The following is a 23,076-nucleotide window of genomic DNA, read 5'->3' on the forward strand; positions in this document are numbered from 1 at the left end:
GAACCCGGACGGAAGACCTCATCCGCATCCTCTCTGCTACGCCTCCGTCAGGAGGGTCTCACCGTGGGCCAATATGCCATACGGTTCCGCACCCTTGCCTCGGAGCTGGCCTGGGATAACGACGCTCTGGTATCCGTCTTCTGGGAGGGTCTGTCCGGTCGTATTAAAGATGAACTTGCTGGTCGGGACATTCCTACCTCTCTCGATGATCTAATAACCCTTGCCACCCGGATTGACCTACGGTTCCAGGAGCGTGCCAAAGAGGTCACCCGTGAGAGAAGGATTCCACGTTTAGCTCCTACTTTCCAGAAACCCATCATTCCCTCCATCTCTCCCCAGGTACACTCTCCTGAGCCTATGCAGGTCGACCAGACCAAGATGGTCAAAACCCGTCAGGACTCACGCCGTGCCGAGGGGAGCTGCTTCTACTGTGGCAGTAAGGAGCACCGGATCCGTGCCTGCCCGGAGAGGTCGGGAAACGCCTGTGTCTAGGTTCGCTCAGAGAGGTCCACCTAGACAAGAATAAATCCTCTCCATCCCTGCTGTTGTCAGTTTCGATCATCTACGGGGAGAACCGTTATTTCGAACTAGCCCAACTTGACTCTGGAGCAGCCGGGAACCTTATTTCACAGTCCCTGGTTGAGAAATACCGCATCCCCACCAAACCTCTGGCTGTACCCTTGTCTGTCGCTGCCGTGGATGGGGGCCTCTTACCTCGCCCCATTCAACTCATCACCGAATCCATTACCCTGCAGGTGGGAATGCTGCATTCTGAAAGTATCTCCTTTCATGTTCTGCCTGGACTCTCTCACGCCCTCTTGCTAGGTCTGCCCTGGCTCCAGAGACATGCACCCGTGCTAGACTGGCAAACCGGAGAGGTCCTTCGCTGGGGACAAGACTGTCATAAAACCTGCCTGGTTCCCGTCCATCCCGTCCGTCCCTCTCCTACCCCAGCTAATCTACCTGGACTTCCGATTCCTTATTGGTCTTATGCAGATGTCTTTAATAAAAAGGAGGCAGAGACATTACCACCACATAGACCATACGACTGTCCCATCGATCTGCTACCCGGTACTACTCCTCCCCGTGGGCGTATCTATCCTTTATCCGCTGCTGAGACCCGGTCAATGTCCGAATATATTGAGGAGAATCTGGCCAGAGGATTCATCCGGAAATCTACCTCCCCGGCGGGAGCAGGCTTCTTTTTCGTCAAAAAGAAGGACGGCTCTCTCCGTCCCTGTATAGACTATAGAGGCCTAAACCTGATCACGGTGAAGAATAAGTACCCCCTTCCGCTCATTCCAGAATTATTTGATCGTCTGAGGGGGGCTAGGATCTTCACCAAACTGGACCTTCGTGGGGCGTACAACCTGGTTCGTATTCGTCAGGGGGATGAATGGAAGACGGCATTCAACACCCGGGACGGCCACTATGAATACCTGGTAATGCCCTTTGGTCTCTGTAACGCTCCTGCCGTCTTTCAAGAGTTGGTCAATGACATCTTCCGGGACCTTCTCTACTCCTGCGTAGTGGTGTACCTGGACGACATCTTGGTCTTCTCTCCGGATCTCCAGACTCACCGGAGGGACGTTCGTCAGGTCCTGCTCAGGCTAAGGCAGAACCATCTCTACGCTAAATTTGAGAAGTGCCTCTTTGAGCAGATCTCGCTTCCGTTTCTGGGCTACATTATCTCTCAGACCGGCCTACAAATGGATCCTGAGAAACTGTCTGCCATCGAGAAATGGCCCCGACCGGAGGGGTTGAAGGCCATTCAGCGATTCCTGGGCTTCGCCAACTACTACCGCCTCTTCATACCACACTTCTCTTCCCGGACGGCCCCAATTTCTGCGCTCACCCGTAAAGGTACTAATCCCAAAGAGTGGCCACCCGAAGCAGAGGAGGCCTTTCTTTCCCTTAAACAGGCCTTCTCTTCCGCCCCGGTGCTGCATCGCCCAGATGGCAACAAGCAGTTCTTCCTGGAAGTTGACGCCTCCTCCTCTGGAGCCGGAGCGGTACTTACTCAAAAATCATCTTCCGGGAGGATGGTAACTTGTGGCTTCTTCTCTAAACTCTTCTCCTCCTCTGAGCGCAACTATTCCATAGGAGACCGAGAGTTATTGGCCATCAAACTGGCATTGGAGGAGTGGCGTTACCTGCTTGAGGGGGCTCTTCACCCGGTAATAATTTACACTGACCACAAGAACTTGGCTTACCTCCAGCATGCCCAGAGACTTAACCCTCGCCAAGCCCGGTGGTCCTTGTTTTTTGCTCGTTTTGATTTTGTCCTTCATTTTCGCCCGGCTGACAAAAACGTCAAGGCGGACGCCTTGTCTCGATCCTTTCTGGTGTCTGATCTCGAGGAGGATCCGAAACATATCATCGATCCCGCCAGAGTAATGCAGGTGGCTCCCGTGAGTCTAAATCGTCTTCCTCCTGGTAAGACGTTCGTACCAGTACCTGATCGGGAGAAGATCCTACACTGGGGTCATTCGTCTAAACTAGCTGGCCACGCCGGTCAGAAAAAGACCCTCCAGCTTATTACCCGGCACTACTGGTGGCCTAACCTGCACAAGGATGTAATAGACTTTGTTTCTGCCTGTGTGTCCTGCGCCCGCAACAAAGTTCCGAGACACCTGCCGGCCGGCCGCCTCCTACCTCTGCCAGTACCTGCTGCCCCCTGGCAGCATATAGCGATGGACTTCATTACTGATCTGCCCGTCTCTGCCGGTTGTACGGTCATTTGGGTGGTCGCTGACCGCTTCTCCAAGATGGCTCACTTCATTCCACTGCCAGGTCTTCCGTCTGCACCCGAGCTGGCTAAAGACTTTATCCGCCACATCTTCCGTCTTCATGGCCTGCCCCGTCACATCGTGTCGGATCGTGGGGTACAGTTCACTTCCCGTTTCTGGAGAGCCACTTGTAAATTGCTGGACGTCACCCTGGACTTCTCCTCCGCTTACCACCCACAGTCTAATGGTCAAGTGGAACGGATCAATCAGAACCTGACCAGTTACCTTCGGCACTTCGTTAATGCCCACCATTCTGACTGGGTGGATCTCCTGCCATGGGCCGAATTCTCGTACAACAATCACGAGAGCGAGTCTTCCTCCAAATCCCCGTTTTTTGTAGTCTACGGTCAGCATCCTCGGATCCCGTTTCCCGTCTCCACCTCGGCGGACAATCCGGCTGCGGAATCTCTTGTTAACAAATTTTCCTCCATATGGGAGAGTACCCGGTCCGCACTCCTTCTGTCATCCGAGCGTATGAAAAGACACGCTGACAAAAAACGTCTGGACCCTCCTCAATTCCGCCCTGGGGATAAAGTCTGGCTCTCGTCCAAATATGTCCGGCTCAAGATCCCTTCCTATAAGTTAGGGCCTCGGTTCATCGGCCCACTGGAGGTCATCAGTCAGATCAACCCGGTGGCCTATAAATTGAAACTCCCGGCCAACTTACGGATCCCTAACTCCTTCCATGTGTCTCTCCTCAAACCTGTGGTGCTTAACTCTTTTTCCAAGTCTACAGGTACGCCTCCTGCTCCGGTTTCTGCTGAGGACGAGTTTGAGGTAGAGAACATTCTTGCCACCAAAAGGGTAAGAGGAAAGACCTTTTTCATGGTAGATTGGAAGGGGTTTGGTCCTGAGGAGAGAATGTGGGAGCCCCGGGAGAACATCCATGCCCCTCTCATCCTAGCTAAATTTCTGTCTGGCCTAAAAAAGGGGGGGCCTAAAGGGGGGGGTACTGTAGTGCCGGCGTCCCTGCCCTCTGCTAGGCAGGGACGCTGCTCCCCTCACCGCTCTGCTCCGTGCCCGGCATCCTCCCTCCGCTCTGCTGTCAGCGCGCGCTCCGTCCCGGCGTCCTCCTCCTGCTCTGCTCTCAGCGCGCGCTCCTTCCCGGCCCCTGTGCTTAGGGCGCGCGCGCGCGCGCTCCCCTCCTCTTAAAGGGGCCGCGCGCGCCGCCCTAAAGAGTCCCCGGCCAATGGCCGGAGGACTTCATCATATATAAGGCACCTCCTCCAAAATGGAGGTGCCCGAGCAATGTTGTTTGCACCTGTGTCTCACCTGTGCTTCAGCCCTCAGGTCCCGTTGCCAGTTTCCTGCCAGTTTCCTGCCAGTTACCTGCCAGTTACCTGCCTGATTCCTGCCTGAATACTTGTTACCTGTCTGCCAGTCTGAGGTCCGACGGTCTGCCTTACTACTCCTGTCAGTCTGTCTAAAGGACCAGCCTGCCCGCTCACCTGGGAGCGCATATCAGCTACCTGCCTGCTTGCCTGAGGTCCGACGGTCTGCCTTACTACTCCGGTCAGTCTGTCTATAGACCAGCTTGCCCGCTCACCTGGGAGCGCTTCTCCGTTATCTGCCTGCTTGCCAGCCCGGAGGCTCTGTTGTCACGTGCTGTGACCACCAGCTATCTCAGAGACTCTTGCCCGCTCACCTGGGAGCGCATCTCCGTTACCTGCCTGCTTGCCAGCCTGGAGGTCCCGTTGTCACGTGCGGTGACCACCAGCTATTCCAGAGACACTTGCCCGCTCACCTGGGAGCGCTTCTCCGTTACCTACCTGCCTGCCAGCCCGGAGGTTCCGCCGTCACGTGCCGTGACCACCAGCTATTCCAGAGACTCTCGCTTGCTCACCTGGGAGCACACATCTACCATCTGCCTGCTAGCCTACCCGGAGGCTCTGCCATCACAGGTCGTACCTACCCCTTACCCAGAGACTGCCCTGATCACTTGCCGTAACTCCCTGTCCGTTCACCCAGAGACTGCCACCCGCTCCCTTACAAGGGCCGCCCCCTTGTATAGTAGCTCAGAGGTTCTGCCTCCCGGACCCGTTACAGTCCCCTTGTATAGTAGCTCAGAGGTTCCGCCTCCCGGACCCGTTACAATGTAGCTGCCTGCATTTTCTAAGACCCCTCATACTCGTCAGTATGGGGCTCTTCAACCCTTGTCGATTCCCAGTAGACCTTGGTCTCATTTATCGGTAGATTTCATCACTGATCTACCCGTATCTGCAGGTAATACTGTGATATTGGTGGTGGTGGTGGTGGACAGATTCCGCAAGATGTCTAATTCCATTGCGCTACCTGCTTTACCTAATGCCTAACGTGTGCACATCTTCATCTTCTCCTATTTTGTTTCTCCTTCTTTAAACTCCCCTGTGTCCCACTTTGTTGTTTGATGTGTGAATTTTGTGTGCTTGGTATTTTTCATTTATCATGTCCATCCTTATTTATCTGGTTAGTGTTTTTTTTTTTCAATACACTTCAGATTGCCATTACCCTGGGTGGGGGAGGGGAGAGATAACGATTAATATAGTTGTATAGCAAGGCACGTGAACCCGGCGTCTCCATCTTCAAGAGTAATGCGGGAAACGGAGATAGACTAGGGCGCCCCTAGTTCTAGGGACCTATTTAGTGCCCATAGTCACAACACCATCGTGACTATTAGCTTTTCTCCTCTCATAGCACTGTAAGCTCTGCTGTATTCCCCCCACACTGCCTGTCCAGAGATCGGTCACACTTATATCTGTTCTTTAGAGCAGTGCAGCCTACTCCTGTGTGAGACATTTAATGCCAGCCTGCTCTGCTCATATAATGACCTTATCAGAAAGGTGTCAGTCATCTGTGTTCTACTCCTATCACTTCCTAATCATGCACAAAGTTTAACCAGGAGATCAAGACTGTATCAATACATCTCACATACACTGCAGGTCAAGGTGAGGGTGTTCTCGCAATCCTGATTGTTCCAGACTGGCTTTCTGGGCATGGTAGTCTGACCTTATCCACTTGGTCGCAGCTGCTTTATAGCCCCTTCATCTTTGTGCCAACCTCCTTTCACAAGGTCATTTTTCCTCAGCTATGTGTAATAGTGTCAGGGACGCCAGCGATGACACCGGGGAGATCACACAATATCCCACTGCTGCCATAACTTTGTCAAGAATTCACAGGATTGAGCAGGGACTCGCGAGCACACGATCCCGACTACTCACTACGTAGCTATCGGCAAGCGAGCAGAAAGCGTATGGAGTCACTCCTCCGGATTCCAACGCATGGAATATGTGTATATGCCCCGTACGGTTACTGCCAGCTTCACGATAGCCCAATTATTATTATTCGCTGCCACCACCGTCCAGTTTGAAATATAATGCAGGCCTGGTGGAATGCCTGCATTCTGATAGCATATATGGCTTCATGGGAGGGAATGATTACAGAGCAAAAGAAACAGGACTGTTAACTTTTATATTTAATCCAAAAGGGAGGCAGTGTTTAGGAAAAATATACAAGATTTTACAAATGGAGAGACCACACATGGCGTAGCTGCGATCCGTTATTCCGTTACTTTTGCGCCACAGCTCCCTGGAGGGGCTCACAGCTACGGGAAAATAACCATTATTATCGGACGTATGGAACTTAAGTTATTCCATATTTTGCGTTGGCTCCAGCCCGGCTACAGACCTCTGTTAAATTCCCTTTGAAGCTCTGGGAATACAACCTTCTCAGCTAGCTGTAAATTTATCACAAGCCTGTGTTAATGTGTTAAGGGCAGACACATAAAATGTTTGAAAAGTTAAAAATATTCTAATTTTGTTGTAAATGTCATGTTTGTTTTATAATAAATGAGATATATTGAACTAATTGTATTATCAAGGTAAATAATGTACAATGTGTCATAAAAATACAGTCTCAAACTACTGGGATACATAAAAGCATACCAAAGTTATTGCTATGTAAATTGACACATTCCAGATTAGAAAAATGGGACTTCATCCCAACATCTGAAATAGGCTGTATCATTTAGGGATTAATAATATTTTGGGGGTACAAATTCTTGTTAGTGTAGATAATTGTGGTATATATGAACTTTGCTGACCTTGAGCTCTTATTTTTACATTGTTTTTGTTTGCAAAGCACTGCTTGTATGTAGTTTTAAGCACAAATATATGGTTTCATTTATTTTATTTTTACTACATAATTGTTTTTTGTCGCAAAATAACATGAATGCGGATATGGCTGTCAACAGCAAGTCAAGACAATTTCAATCATCAGGTTGTATGGTTTCAGGAAATATATAGAGTGTAGTGGTGTACTTACCGTATTTTTCGGACGATAAGACGCACTTTTTTTCCCCAAAATTTGGAAGGAAAATGTGGGGTGCGCCTTATGGTCCGAACGGTACTTTACCGGTGGTGGTGGAGCGGGGATCGCAGGTTCCTCCGGAGGCGGCAGAGGTGAGATGCGGCTGCAGCCGGGGGCTGTACCTGTGCTGGTGTCGGGCGGTGAAGCAGAGGAGCCGGGGCCTGTGCTGGGCGGTGAGGCAGAGGAGCCGGGGCCTGTACCGGGCGGTGAGGTAGAGTTGCCGGGGCCTCTGCCGGGCTGTGAGTGGTTTCCTGCGATGCGGCAGAGCATTGTGTGCGGCTTCTGGTGGCCGCGGCCATCCTCTAGAGGCCGAGATCCACAGGAAAATGGCCGCCGGAGCCGGCGCATGCACCGACCCGGAGCTCCGGCGGCCATTTTCCTATAGATCACAGCCTCAGGAAGATGGCCGCGGCCAACGGAAGCTGCACACGCTGCTCTGCCGCATTGACGGAAACCACTCATAACCCGGCAGAGGCCCCGGCTCCTCTGCCTCACCGCCGGACGCCACTCACAGCCCGGCACAGGCCCCGGCTCCTCTGCTTCACTGCCTGACGCCTCTCGCTCACAGGTCCAGGCCCCAGGCAAGTCCAAAGGCCAATCCACAGGCCCCAGACCCCAGGTCAGGCCCCAGACCCCAGGTCAGTCCACAGGCCCCAGACCCCAGGTCAGTCCACAGGCCCCAGACCCCAGGTCAGTCCACAGGCCCCAGACCCCAGGTCAGTCCACAGGCCCCAGACCCCAGGTCAGTCCACAGGCCCCAGACCCCATGCCAGTCCAAAGAACCCAGACCCAAGGCCAGTCCACAGGCCCCAACCGGATACCGGCATCTCACCTCTTCTGCTGCCGCCGGGTTCCTGAGGCAGGGAACGGAGGGACCTGCGATCCTGCTCCACCTTCACCGCAACTCACAGCTGCTGGAGCACCGGCTTCATGTATCCAGGGTCCGCAGCATTCCTCCACTTCCGCCAGGCCGGTTTCCTGAAGGAACTTGCCTCCTGCTCCACCACCCCTCAGGTAAGATACCTAATCAGACTATAAGACGGACCCCATCTTATAAAAAATATTTTTTTTCCTATTTTCCACCCCAAAATTTGGGGTGCGTCTTATGGTTCGGTGCGTCTTATAGTCCGAAAAATACGGTAGTTTTCAAGGTATAATCCCTATATTATTATTATTATTATTATTTATAAATTGTAACCTTGTAGAATTTCCATTATAAAACCAGGTTTTTGGCCTTTCCGGTTCTGATAATTTTATAAAATATATAAAGACATAGACCTAAGTGTTATGTTTGAACTCTGCACATTCTAAACTTTGATTTTAACGAAGCGTTGTGTATCTCATTTCCCATTTGAGCCATGTTTTAAGCCACTAATATAGATTTTCTGCATTTTTTTTTAATAAAAAAATCTATTTGATGCAACATTGCATGAAGGTGCCTGCGTGTACAGAGTGCTGAGTGGCATTTTGACAATATGCCTGGTGTCTACTAAATATATAGGCTTCGGGGTATAGTATATTTTGTTTTTTTTATTTAGGGTTTATTCATTCACATCAAAAGTGTGAATATCGTCCTAGCTACCACAGGCGCAAAATGTCGAAAAAAGCGGCAGCAAAAGGGTTAAAACAGAAACTATCTGTAAGATGGCTTTGTCATTCTCTAATATAAATATGTAATTGGGAATTACTGTGTCTTTCAGGTCTGTATCGATAAGAAATGTATCAACATCGAGGAAGCCTACATGACAGCAGGATGTGAAGCAAAATGCACAGGACATGCGGTAAGACCAAATTTTGTGGCAGTATCTTGTCTTTTCTACAGTCATGTACACAGTATATAGTTACATAGGTTGAAAAAAGACCTAGGCCCATCAAATTCAACTTTTCTCCACCAATTATACATTTTCTGTCACTAAATTATCTATAACCCACAATGTTATGTGTACTGAGGGAATCATTCAGCCCTTTTTTAAAAGCTATTTTTGTGTCTGCCATTACTACCATTTGTGGTAGGGCATTCCACATTCTGACTGCTCTAACTGTAAAGAACCCTTTCTTATTCAGCTTCCCGAATCGCCTTTCTTCCTCCCCTTAATGAGTGCCCCCTGATCCTTAGTATGGTCTTTGGAAGGAATAAGTCATGTGCCAGTCCTTTATACTGACCACGCATATATTTATACATGTAAATAAGATCTCATCTGAGATGTGTTTTTTCTATGCTTAAAAAAGCCCAACTTTTCCAACCTCTCATCATATAAGAGGCCTTCCATCCTTTGTAATAATTTAGTTGCAACCTTTGCACTGACTCTTAACTTCTGAATATCCTTTTTAAAATGTAGAGCCCAAAATTGGATCCCATGTTCTAGATATAACCTTACAAGTAGCAATACATTGGAATCATGGGATTTTATCTCTCTATTTATACACTCTAAAATCTTTTTGGCTTTTGCGGCTGCTGCCTGACATTGAGTAGTGCTGTTCAGCTTACTTGTAACCAGAATACCCAAGTCCTTCTGTTCTGTAGTCTCGAGTATACTCCCATTTAATGTATATGCAGCAATGGGATTACTCAGTCCTAGATGCATTACTCTACATTTATATGCATTAAACTTCATTCTGTAATATTTTACTGTCAAGGTCAGTTTTAATATCCTACATGGCTTGGTGTCATCAGCAAAAACTGACACTTTACTCTCAATCCCATCCCCAAGGTCATTAATAAAGAGATTAAAGAAAATCGGTAATAGCACAGATCCCTGCGGTCCCCGACTATTGACTACTGTATATTGTGGCACCCCTGTGTGTTCAGTAGCCACAGAGGTGCTGCATCTCACCCAGAGGTGTGGTATCCCACTCTCAGGTAAGTATGGAGTACTGCCCGGGACCCACGCTCTTGCATCCATTACACTCCACTTCAGAGGGAAGGGCAAGATTGCTCCTAAGGGAGAGCACAGTCCCTGGTCCCTAGCTGGAGGGTGGAACGATGTAGTGGGTGTGGGTGGAGGAAGTAGTTCAGGGGAGCACCTTCAGTGGGAGTATAAGAAAGCAGGGAACCATCTAGAAGCAGGCAGAGAGAACCAGTCAGTCAGAGGAGAGAAGTAGTGGAGCAGGAGCTCTGTAGGAGCTCTGCTCAGAGGAGCGGGCCTAGAGTGAGAGGCCCAGGAGGACTGGCAGGACGAGGAAAGGAGCAGAGGGAAGGCTCCAGGAGTGAGGGGATCCCAGGGGCACGGGAAGTGCGGATGCCACCCGTGCGCCCGAATCTTCATGGACGTGGAGGGATCAGGCCGCAGAGGGGACCGGCCCCTTACTAGTGGAGAACTACAAGGCTCAGCTAGAAACCGGAGGCTTCTGTACTTTCAGGGTGCAGCTGCTCACAACCGCAACTACATCGCTAAAAAGGTAGCCACATAGGATCCAGGGGATTGCAGGTTGCCCGACAAGATCCGAGGTTACCGGCTTGGGGCACTGGTTGCGAGGCGCAGGGCAGGAGGGTGAGAGCCAGCGCAGGAAGACGACCGAGAAAGGCACACAGAATGGGGTCCCGTTATGTACTCCTGAAACACCTGGGAGTTTGCTGAATCCCTGCCTTGGTAAACATAGGACGGCGCGGGAGGCTACCCTGGTCCTGGTAGCCTGGAGTTCAACAACTGTGAATAAACCTTGAAGACTGCACCCCACTGTGTCCTAGAATTATTATCTGCGCCATCCCCTGCACTACACTGCACAGCAACATCTACCTCATTAATCATCACTGCACCGCCCTGGAGCTTAGCTCTACCTGTGGAGAGCTGAACCAACTTTGCTGCGTCACCATCAGCTCCAGGGGATCGGCACCGCAGCTGTGGCTTCATATAGTCGCATACCACAGGTGGCATCACGAACATTTAAACTATAATCCCCTTTTTATTGACCGCCCTGGGTCACGGACTAGGTCCCTGCCACTGTGACATCCCCCAGCACCGACCGGCCCGGCTGTCGAGTACCCCACGGCCCAGGGGGCGCGTCATATTTGGCGTCACGAACAGGATATGAACCAACCCGTTATAACCGGGTACTGTGCGACTAGAGACTGGGTTGTATACTGAATGTGGCGCCCGCCCCAGAAGAACGGGCACCATTATGTGTGTTATCAAGGACGACAAGAAACCTCCCATCGTGGGCCGGGTTCCAGAATGGCGCCAAAAGCGGGGCCCTCCCCATGCATCTGTGGCCATATACCTAGACGTGTCCATCAGTCTGAGGAAACCACCCCTAGGTGTGGCCGACAGCAAGCAGCCATGGAACCTCCCCAGAAAGGGGAAAGTAGAAGAGAGACCTTGGAGACAGGGCGGAGTCTCCAGCAGTGCAGACAGACCGCATCTGGCAGGCACGATGGAGGGAGACCAAGCGGTGACTCCGGCTTGTGGCCTGCAGCCTGCAGCTGCACCCCTCAACCTGGAAGGAGTACTGACTCAACTATCCCTGGAGGATACGAGCTTCCTCCGTGACGAGGTACAGGAGCTGGGCCGGCGGATGGAGGGGGCCCAGCGGGCTGCCGTTACCATTTGGAGGGCTGAGCTACTGGAGAAATTGCTGACCCGGCAGAAGTCTGCACTGCATGTCTCCAGCAGTGCCCCTGCCCCGGCGGAGCCTCTCCTGGACCAGGAGGTACCAAGCAGTGCTGGAGCAGCCACAGGAAAAGGTAATGACGGTGAACCTGTCCTGGGCGCTGAGAGCGCCGACTTACTCCTGGGCCCTTTGCCAGAACCTCCTTCCCCGGGCGACTACCACGCCGATCTGCTCCTGGGCCCTGTACAGGAACCCCCTGCCCCGGGCGCCTGCAGCGACAACCAGCTCCTGGGCCCTCTACCAGAGCCTCCTCTTCCTGCACCCGCATGGGTGTACGGGCGCCCTGTGTGGAACTGGTCAGCCAAGTTTGAGGACCAGCAGAGACCCCCTTAGTGCCCACACCCGCACCCTCAGTTGCCTGCCAGGAAGGAGAAGCCTACCGGTGGAACAATCTGGAGGGTAACCTCATGGGGTTCCCGAGGTAGACGGAGACCGAGGCCCTCAGGAGAGAGGAACACTGCAGGCGGGAATTCCTTCAGCTAGAGGCGGAGCGGCGGACCCGGCGGGTGCGCTGGGAGAGGATGGAGGCCCGCAGTATGGAGGAGAAAACCCGGGCCCGCAAAGCAAATCCGGTCACACCCGATCCACGAGTAGAGGGAATCGTGGTCAAGTTCGACCTGGATGGAGGATGGGGCTTTATCCGGGAACCCCAACTTGGCACGGACCCCTTCGTGAACAGGCGGGACGTGGAGTACCATTTACAGCAGGGACATCCGGCCGGGACCTATACCCTGGTGACAAGGTCACCTACACCAGGCACAGAGGAGAGCGGGGCTGGTACGCTCTCCATGTTCACAGGGTGGTGGAGGAGGAGAGTGTACCCTTGCCATCCGAAGAAGATGACCTGGCTGGGCCATCTAGTGTTGGGTCAATGTTCCCCCGGAGGGGGCCCCACTACTCAACTGCTTAGTCAAAATAAAGAGACTGTAAATAGTTACCCAGAAGGGTACATCATTGTTGGAGTGAAGTGGAAAAGTTTGTGTGTGTTTACCTAGTTACCCGGTAAGGGTATAAGAACTGACAGGCTGAGGACTGTGAGCAGCAAAAAAACTTTTAAACTGTATATAGTTAGCACTTCTTAAGGTGCTTCTTATTGGTTTTATACAGAACAAAAACCCGTTTGGCGTGGCCGAAGACATGGTCCAATAGCTGGATCACCTATTCCCTGCAGCCACGCCCAGGGCCTACGTTGAGGGTTTTCGGATGGGTCCCTCAAATTGCACCTTCTTCAGTGAGATGGACATCCGGTTATGGATCTCACTGCAGTTACTGAAAATTGTTTTATGTGAAAAATGTTTTATTGATGTGAAGAGAATTTAATTGGAAAAAGTTTTAAAATGTTTTGTAAGCTGATATAGTAACTTGTAACGTTTAAGAAAATGTGCCTCCCATAAAGGGAAGAAAAAGTTTTGATTATTCTTATATGTGAATGCATTCTAAAAATTTTTGTATGTCTAAAGTATCTTGTTTTTTACTCTGCTCCAGCCCGCGGACGTGCTGTGTTTTACCAGGGGGGTATGTGACGCCCCTGTGGGTTATGTCACCACAGAGGTACTGCATCTCACCCAGAGGTGTGGTATCTCACTCTCAGGTAAGGATGGAGTACTGCCCGGGACCCACGTACTTGCATCCATTACACTCCACTTCAGAGGGAAGGGTGAGATTGCTCCTAAGGGAGAGCACAGTCCCTGGTCTCTATCTGGAGAGTGGAACCACGTAGTGGGTGTGGGTGGAGGAAGTAGTACAGGGGAGCACCTTCAGTGGGAGTATAAGAAAGCAGGGAACCATCTAGAAGTAGGCAGAGAGAACCGGTCAGTCAGGGGAGAGGAGGAGTGGAGCAGGAGCTCTGTAAGAGCTCTGCTCAGAGGAACGGGCCTAGAGTAAGAGGCCCAGGAGGACTGGCAGGACGAGGAAGGGAGCAGAGGGAAGGCTTCAGGAGTGAGGGGATCCCAGGGGCATGGGAAGTGCGGATGCCAACCGTGCGCCCGAATCTACACGGACGTGGAGGGATCAGGCCGCAGAGGGAACAGGCCCCTAACTAGTGGAGAACTACAAGGCTCAGCTAGAAACCGGAGGCTTCTGTACTTTCAGGGTGCAGCTGCTCACAACCGCAACTACATCGCTAAAAAGGTAGCCACATAGGATTCAGGGGGCTGCAGGTTGCCCGACAAGATCCGAGGTTACCGGCTTGGGACACTGGTTGCGAGGCGCTGGGCAGGAGGGTGAGAGCCAGCGCAGGAAGACAACCGAGAAAGGCACATAGAATGAGGTCCCGTTATGTACTCCTGAAACACCTGGGAGTTTGCTGAATCCCTGCCTTGCTAAACACAGGACGGTGTGGGAGGTTACTCTGGTCCTGGTAGCCTGGAATTCAACAACTGTGAGTAAACCTTGAAGACTGCACTGCACTGTGTCCTATAATTATTATCTGCGCCATCCCCTGCACTACACTGCACAGCAACATCTACCTCATTAATCATCACTGCACCGCCCTGGAGCTTAGCTCTACCTGTGGAGAGCTAAACCAACTCTGCTGCATCACCATCAGCTCCAGGGGATCTGCACCACAGCGGCGTCTTCATATAGTCGCATACCACAGGTGGCGTCACGAACATTTAAACTATAAAAACTATAATCCCCTTTTTATTGACCGCCCTGGGTCACAGACCGGGTCACTGCCACTGTGACATCCCCCAGCACCAACCGGCCCGGCTACCGAGTACCCCACGGCCCAGGGGACGCGTCAATATCCTATTTAGAGAACATACCATTTATGATGATTCTTTGTTTCCTGTCTTCTAGCTAGTTCCTTACCCATCTGCATATAGTTCCCCCAAGTCCTTGCTTCTGTAGCTTTAGTATAAGGCTGCTATGTGGTACAGTATCAAATGCCTTTGCAAAGTCCAGATAAAACATATCAGCCGCGTTACCAACATCCAGATTTGCACTTATCTCCTCATAGAACCCAACATGTTGGTTAGACACGACTTATCTTTCATGAATCTGTGCTGGTTGGCAGTTATTATATTATTCTCAGCAATATATTTCTGCATAAATGAGCCTGATACTAGCCTGGTACTAGCCTGATGAGACCTGCGTAGTCTCGAAACCTTGCAACTTGTTACCATATTTTCAGTTAGCCATTAAAAGGTATCAACCACTGAGGGCTCTCAAATCTAAATATTTTGCATAAATGAGTAAACTCCTTTTGTAAAGTAAAATTTTAATCAATATCTCACTCAGTACAAGAACAATTTCCAAAATTTTGACTAGACCGAGTTTCATAGAACATTTTTTTTACCCATAAAATGAAAGTAAGGTTAATAAAATTCACAGATATACTGCTCTATATAGAAAGATAAGATGTTACTATCACTCCGTGCCCTTACCTCGAAGACTTGGTGCTGTCCTTAAAAATCATGTATGTTATGCAAAATACTATAAGTTGTGGATGCAAGAAAGTGCCAATGATTCCGCTCTCCTCTGGGTCAAACGAAGTGATGCAATACCCAGTGCTTGGTTAAGAATCCATTTATTTAGAAGCTAAAATAAGACGCGTTTCGTGGACGTCCTACTAGGGGTAGTAGTTTGTGATGCAGGGTGTATTCATTTCTCCATCAACTAATTTGAGTAAAACTGAAGATTATGTAATGAAAGTTATCATTAACCTTACGTTAATGTTATGGGTTAAAAAAATGTTTTATTCTAATTTTGATGTACAATAAAAAATTATATTGTGGCACCATGTTAGCCAAAACAATCGATGTAAATACTTTTATGCCCAAAAATGACAAAAGTATTCTCAGAGTGATACCTTTATTGGCTAACCAGAAAAAATATATATATTTGCAAGCTTTCAGAGCACAGGGGCTCCATGTTCAGGCAGGATTACAAATGAATTGATAAGACAAATGCACAACATTTAAGAGATATTCCAGCAGGACATTTGTTCATGAGGTATAAGTGGTGATGCCTCCTAATGATAAGCCAAGGAAATGAAATTGGGGCTTTTATCTGGACTCCAGATAATTAAACATTCCCACAGCCTCTCCATTTGTAACGAAAAATTTGATTTCCTTGACTTATCATTAGGGAGCATCACCCCTTACACCTCATGATCAAATGTCCTGTTGGAATATCTCTTAAATGATGTGCTTATCTTATCAATTCACTTATAATCCCGCCTGAAGAAGGAGCTCATGTGCTCTGAAAGCTAGCAAATATATATATTTTTTTTCTGGTTAGCCAATAAAGGTATCACTCTGAGAATGCTTTTGTCACTTTTAGGCACAAAAGTATTTACATCATTCTAATTTTGGAAATTGTTCTTATGTTCAGTGAGATATTGATTAAAGTCTTACTTTTCAAAGGTGGTGCACTCATTAATGCAGAGCACTGTATCTAATACTGAGAAATGATATATTTCAGACTTGACAACTCATTTGGATGATCCAGGAGCCTCTTATATGTTTTGGGACAGTTGACAAGTCTATGTACTGCCGAAATCTCCTGATGTTGCATGTGGGTGCACCCCTCCAGACTGCATTCAGTTATAAGTGGGACATCACTCTGCTTTTTGCTTCACGCTGGGAGTTGCTTTCTGGTAAATTAGTAAGTGAGAGAAGTGACTGCTAATGGAGGACACTCATGTCCAACACGACATTGGAAGTTTAAATAATGATCAGTAAAACACATTGTACTGGATTGTGTGTCCTGACTAAGGACATGGTTTTGCTTGGAAATAAGAAATAACACTCTTAACTTGGTCACAGAAGTATATAGCAACAAAATTTGCAAAGCACAAAATTATAGACCCTGATTAATCAAGATTGGTATTTTGTATGCCATTCTTGATGAACAGTCTACTGAGAAGCATGTGACTCTTAATGACAAGTGTTTCAGTTACCATGTGCCAAAGAAAAAAATGTAAGCCATCATCGGCTGGTGTTCATTTCTGTTGTAATTTACACCACTAATTTAGACCACTTTTTGTGGCGTAAATATATAATGAATTTGAATTTGTCAGGCGTGCATGGCCGCACCCCATATTGACCGAGCTCTGCAAACTACCTGAAAAGTGTCATTGTGACACCGATACACTTCTTGTGGACAAACTGAGAGTCAGGGTAGTCAAGGAGTCCGAGGTCAAAAGCCAGGAGGGTACGTCATAAACAGAGGGAAGAGACAAAGGCGTAGTCAGTTAACGGTCTGAGGTCAGAATACCAGTAGGAAAGCGGATCAAAGTAGAAGGAGCAGGCAAAACGGTTGGTCAGAACGAAGTCCAAGGTCAGGCAGCAAAAAGATCCACAAGCAGAACTCAAGGCACAGAGAGACAAACCACACAGAGCTGAATGTACGTATGGCAGAGATGTGGGATTTGACAACCCTGCTAAGTAGCTGGGAAATCACCTGGGAGAGGGAACACCTGAAGGCAGTCCAGAACTTTCCAGTCTCAGATTGGCCGGCCAAGATGTCAATCAAAGTTCTGACAGCTTCAGCACGCCCTGTCACCACATTGGATGACTGAGCTGTCAGTATGTCAGTAACTGCATCCCAGACATATTGAAGGGTGGAATCGTGACAGTCAGGTACTGGTGTTAAATTGTGAAGTCACAAAATTTTTTCACAACTAAGAGTTTCACAAAAATTATGCGAGATTTCATCAGTTTTATAGTAAAAACTGCTTGATGAATTAGGTTGTGAGGCTGAGTCACTACTCACAGGCAAACCATTAGACAGAGTAGTCAGGATGTCCGAGGTCAGATACCAGGAGGGCTCATAGTACAGAGGGGTAATAAAAAGGTATGGTCAAGTAACAGTCCAGGGTCAAATGCCAGGAGGGTACGTCAAGACCAGGGAGTACAACAAGCGGATAGTCAGAAGCCAAGTCCAGGGTCAGAGAGAGTCAAAAGCAGAAGGGATAATCCACACAAATAGTGACAACAAATCCAAAGTCATGAACAAAGTCAAGAAGAAGTCAGACACACGGCAAGCACACACAACTAACTTAAGCAAAGCTACAGCTGACATTGGACAGCAAACAGCAACCTACCTAAATAGCATGCAAATAATGAAAGATGGGAGGCACCTGAGGAAACATCCACACTTCAGATCCCATAGGGCGGCTGAGCTGTCACTCAAGGTGTTCCTAGACCACAGTCAGATAATGAAACAGTGACAGCACCCCCACTTCTAAGAGTGCCAGCGGACCCTCAGGCTTCCCAGGAAACCTAGCATGAAATGTCCTGACCAGTCAATTGGCCCTCACGGATCGGGCTGGAACCCAGGAACTCTCCTCTGGTTCGTATTCCATTCATTGTAAGAGGTACTGGAGAGAAGTATGGACCTTCCGGGAATCCACAACTCTCTGGACCTCCTACTCTAGACTGTCGCCGACAGTAACCAGAGGAAGTGGGGATGAGAGTGATTCCACCGAGGTCACAAATTTTTTCAACAGGGATCTATGGAAGACATTAGGGATGCTGTGAGATGGAGGAAGCTTTAACCTAAATGCTACCGTACTGACCTCTTCCAGGACCTCATAGGGTCCGATGAATTTCAGACCTAACTTCACCAATCGTACCTTAAATTTAATGTTTCTGGATGATAGTTAAACCCACTTTAATAACAGGAACTGCCGAATGCCTTTTATCAGCCTTCCGTTTTTGGCAAACTTGGGCAACCCTAATATTCCTTTGAACCTTTTTCCGAACATCCCCAAGCCTCTGTATAGTGACCTCCACTCCCAGACACTCAGAACTTATCCTGGACAACTCACCAAAATGGGGATGGAAACCGTAATTACAGAAAAATGGTTAAGTTCCCGATATGAAACTGTGACTATGATCTCCCTGAAGTGCATTCAAATCCAGATTCAGTTGAACGTCTTCAATATCATCCATTTTTCATCTAGAAAAAAAGCAGACAATTTGACATGTATTGTCATCCATATGCCAGTTTTTTACTTCCATATTATACATCCATTTTATACATCAACTGTTCACATCAACGCATGACATACGGTTGTAACCTGTACTTATTCCGTTTGTTTTTGCGCACCCATAGACGTACTTTGTAAAGATCGGATTAGTGCATTTTGTGAATTTAATACGCTTATATAAATGACCTCTAATTCTGTTGTATTTTGTTAAAGGATAATAAAGCTTCTCTGTTACACAGGTTTGTGATCATGATCTGGAGTGTCATTGTGAGGAAGGCTGGGCGCCCCCTGACTGTACAGTCAAAGGAGGATCAGGTAGTAAGTTTATATGATGAGTCTTTAAAGAGGATCTGTCACTTACAGAAAAGCTTGAGTTGAATACTTTGCAAAAATCCCATAGTCCCCCTGATTCTGCACCTCTTTTCCGTTTTGCCCAAGTTGACTTTTTCCATATAAGTCACAATGGCCACCACAGCTTTCATGTTGATTTGAGACTCTAGTAGTCATTGAAAGTGGCATTATGTGATATATCAGTTGTGCTGAGCTGTTTACATTTTTCTTTATTGCAATCTTCAGAAAGCTGAAGAAATTGACAAATAAACCTAATTTAAAATGAGGTTTGAATCATTTTGATTGTAACTGTGGTCATCTAAATATATATAGGAGATGTCAGGTGAAACCCTATGAAGAAGGTAGTATGATCCACTGCGCTGCTTTGATAACATTTTCTCTTTATTTCTTTTGCAGATGGCTTTGGCTTTACAGATGGCTTTGGGGTTACAGATGTCTTTGGCGTTACAGATGGGCGCTTCCCATCATTTTCTGTTCTGCATTTGTATTCATGGTGGTGGACATCACTGTTACCGATCTTCTCAATACTGGTGTCAATCTGCTAGTTACCACTTTCCAATGTTATAATGTGAGTTTCAAACATGAGGGTAGAAATGTTAGAGGATAAATGAATGGGGCAGGTTTTCTAATTCGGAACAATATATGACAGGTGTAAGGCAGTGACTAGAATAGTTCTAGAAGGTATATGTGCTCCATCGAGATCTCTCCGCTATGCCTCGTGAGAGTCTGCAAGTTAGGCTACATTCATGCAGCTCTATGAAACGTATGTATGCAGTCAGATTTTTTTCTCAGACAGCACACGGACCCATAGAGTTTCAATGAGTTATACACAAATCTGGGGAAAAACACAAATCTGAGTGTGAGATGAGATTCTGAGCGGGTCCTATTCTGATCTGTGTTTGTGGATCAGATTCAGACGCACAAGTCTGTAGGGATCCATGAAAATAGGATGCAAAACAGATGACACATGAGAAAAATGGACCTTTTCTCACAAATGGAATATCCACATGGATGTGTGAATGAAGCCTTATGTGTTTATGCTGTAAAATACCTTCAAGTGTCACAAAATGTTTGCGCAGCATGAAAATTTTACAACTTTTACTTTTTCACCCCAGTTTCAGCCATCTCCGCCAAAATGGGTGGAGTTTGGGAGGAACTGGGATGGGACATGATGGTGTACCCTTATGCCAGGACTATAGGCAGAACACTGATCTCCCTGAGAATAAGCCTCCAAAGCTTATTATAAGTAAAAGGAGGCGTTGCCAGTGTAAGACATGTAACTAACACAGAACAGTAGAACTGAACTTTATCTCCTTACAAACATATTTGCTGCAGCTCTCACAGCTCTGCTGTATTGCAACACTGGCCACCTGTGAGATGGCAGCTGGAGCACTGAGAGGAACCTGCAAATGTGTCAGTTACAGTCACACACAGCTCTGCAGTGAGATCAGGAAAGCAGGGAGCGGTCACTACACATCACACTGGGAACTCCCCCTTTTATTAAAAATAATCTCTGGAGACAAATTTTCCTGCAGATCAGTGTCCAGCCCTAAGTCCTGAACAGCTCATTTACATACAGTATAAGAAAAATATGGATTTCTCTGGAATAAGACATTGGATGGCAGATATCAAGATATCATTTAGGACCTGATTCGTCAGTGTTTTTGCAAGAAAGCCACTTCCATTTGCACAAAAATGTTGCGACATTTGGCATTTTCTAATTCATGATGAGCTGTTTGTCATACCTTACACTATAAATCTTACTCCAGGTGCATGTGAATCCAGCACGTCTCCTTATCAACACCGGCATCTGCAACGCTGGTTTTGATGAATCGGGGCCTAGGATATTACTAGTGTTTAACTTATTATTTCAAAACCCACTTTGTTCAAGCCCAGTAAGAAAGTTCAGTGTGATTCCGTTGGTTTAATTTAAACAGCTGGGAACAATTAACTTCTCTTATTTGCACACAGGAAAAAAGAGTTTTAAGTTGTGTCAGTAGTTATACACAAACTGCACATAACAAATCTTGTACAACCAAAACTTTAACAAAACTCTATATGCATGTATGTTGTACAGCCTGCACCAGCTTCTAATAGTAGCTATTTAGAATGCTCTTATCGCTGATGTTTAACCGCTGCGGTCACTCACTCACAGGCATGTAGTTGGTGCGCCTGGGGTGTTGATGGTTCATCATGACTGCTGAGGGCCAGCTGAGAGCACCCATAGTCTATGTGCACCTATGACGCCCAACCTCTGGTCTGTAGCAATGCAGTATGTAGCATAAGCAATCAAACGACTGTAGGTTTAAGTTCCTTAGAAGTACTTAAAAGGGTAAAAAAAAATCTATGATATATATTACCCAATTTTTTTAAACAAGTTTTAATTGCCCCCACTTTATGCAATTAAAAATAAAGAAAAAATAAACATATTTAGTATCACCACGTCTGCATAAGTCCAATTTATCAAAATGTTAAATATTTTACCTGTATGGTAATCGCTATAAAAATAAATAATTATCAAAATGCTAGAATTGCCGATTTTCGGTCATTGCCAAAAAATGCTATAAAAAAACTTCAATATGTTGCATATACCCCAAAATAGTATTGATAAAAATGTCAGCTTACAATGCAAAAAACAAGTCCTCACAATGCTCCATTGATGGAAATCTAAAGTGACAGATCTAAAAAAAAATTAATTTGGTATCACTGTTATTGTACTGATCTGGGGAATTGCATTGCCAGGTAATTTATACTGGGCCCTTAAAACACAACAAAACCCAAAAAACAATGGCAGTGTTGTCAGATTTTTCTTTCCACAGTTGGATTTTTTTTTCTGGCTTTCAGTACATTATATGATACAAATTAATGATGTCATTCAAAACTACAACTAGTCCCACAGAAAAACAAGCTCATATATGGTTATGTTAAAGGAAAAGTACATTTTTTAGCTCTTGGAAATACTGGAGGAATAAAGTACAAAAATTGGCTGTAGTGGGAAGGGTAAGTAAAGTCTCTACAAGGACAAAAAAGTCACCCTCATATCTCTTCTTCCTCTAACCACCTCACTGGTGATGTAATGAGCCACAGCATGCTGCTGGTTGCCAAAAATTTACCAAAATATGAATTGGGGAATGTGAACCCAGCTGCATGTTAGGATTCACACTTTCCCATTTATTCATATTCTGCTGTTTTCTTGTTGCAGGAGGACTTAGGACCCAGGTGTGATTGCAGCCGGGATAGTTACTCTGCAGATGACTCCACACATGGTCGTTGTCTGTTACTTCTGTGGTTTTGTTTCTCTTGTGGATTAAACACTTTTCAATAAATGTATTTAAAATAAGTTATCTGTAAGCTGCTTTTAATATTTGTTATTTTAAAGTAGTTCTCCAGTGTGGACGATGACTTTTTGTTATAAAGATAAGAATGATATCCACAACACTCAGTTGCATTTTGTGGAAGAACCTGGTAAGAAGTGTTTATTTTCATTGCAGCGCCCCCCCACAGTAAGAATGAGGTATTACGCAGTGCTATTGAAATCAATAGAATGTCTATATCATGTAAGGATGAGGCAGATCATCCACAGCAAAGGTCGATCTTTGTATGTTTCCTCTACTTTGGCCAATAATGGAGAATAAGGAATAAGGGACTCACCTCTATAACTTGGTGTCATCAAATATTTTTATAAAAAATCCGACCTCTTTAAGAATAATATATAAAACCAGCACTGGTCAACAAAGTTGTCCACCATGCTGCACCTCCATAAATCTTGACAAAAGTTGTTACGATTGTTCTTGACAAATAAGTGTTTTGAGGTGATAGTCGGTAGTCCTTCACCCAAATATTTGGGAAAGCTATGATATAAGTCAGTGGTCACGTGGTCTAGGCATATTTTTTTATACTTTTGATGTAATTAGTTACTTAGTCTGCCTGAGCAGTGTATAAAGCTGAATCCTGTGTTTTGGACTGAACTCAATGATGTGCACCCTGCCATGGCCTAATCTAATCCAGGAAACGGCAATCCCGTAAGCTAATTTCTTACTTACT

At 47.0% G+C, this 23,076-nt stretch overlaps 1 protein-coding gene across 1 annotated transcript in view; it reads left to right on the forward strand.

Annotated features, from left to right (window-relative positions):
• LOC141167323 (zinc metalloproteinase-disintegrin-like berythractivase) overlaps positions 1–19,577 on the forward strand; it is a 139,450-nt gene extending 119,873 nt beyond the window's left edge. Inside the window, exons 17-19 of the mRNA XM_073654746.1 lie at positions 8,834–8,914; positions 18,921–18,996; positions 19,429–19,577. Coding sequence (XP_073510847.1) covers positions 8,834–8,914; positions 18,921–18,996; positions 19,429–19,577 — 306 coding nt within the window. The remainder of the gene's footprint in view (positions 1–8,833; positions 8,915–18,920; positions 18,997–19,428) is intronic.
• Positions 19,578–23,076: the final 3,499 nt, after the last annotated feature.

This window comes from Phyllobates terribilis, unplaced genomic scaffold, assembly GCF_046119375.1.
Source record: "Phyllobates terribilis strain yellow unplaced genomic scaffold, ASM4611937v1 Scaffold_11__3_contigs__length_659146591, whole genome shotgun sequence".
Lineage (NCBI taxonomy): Eukaryota > Metazoa > Chordata > Amphibia > Anura > Dendrobatidae > Phyllobates > Phyllobates terribilis.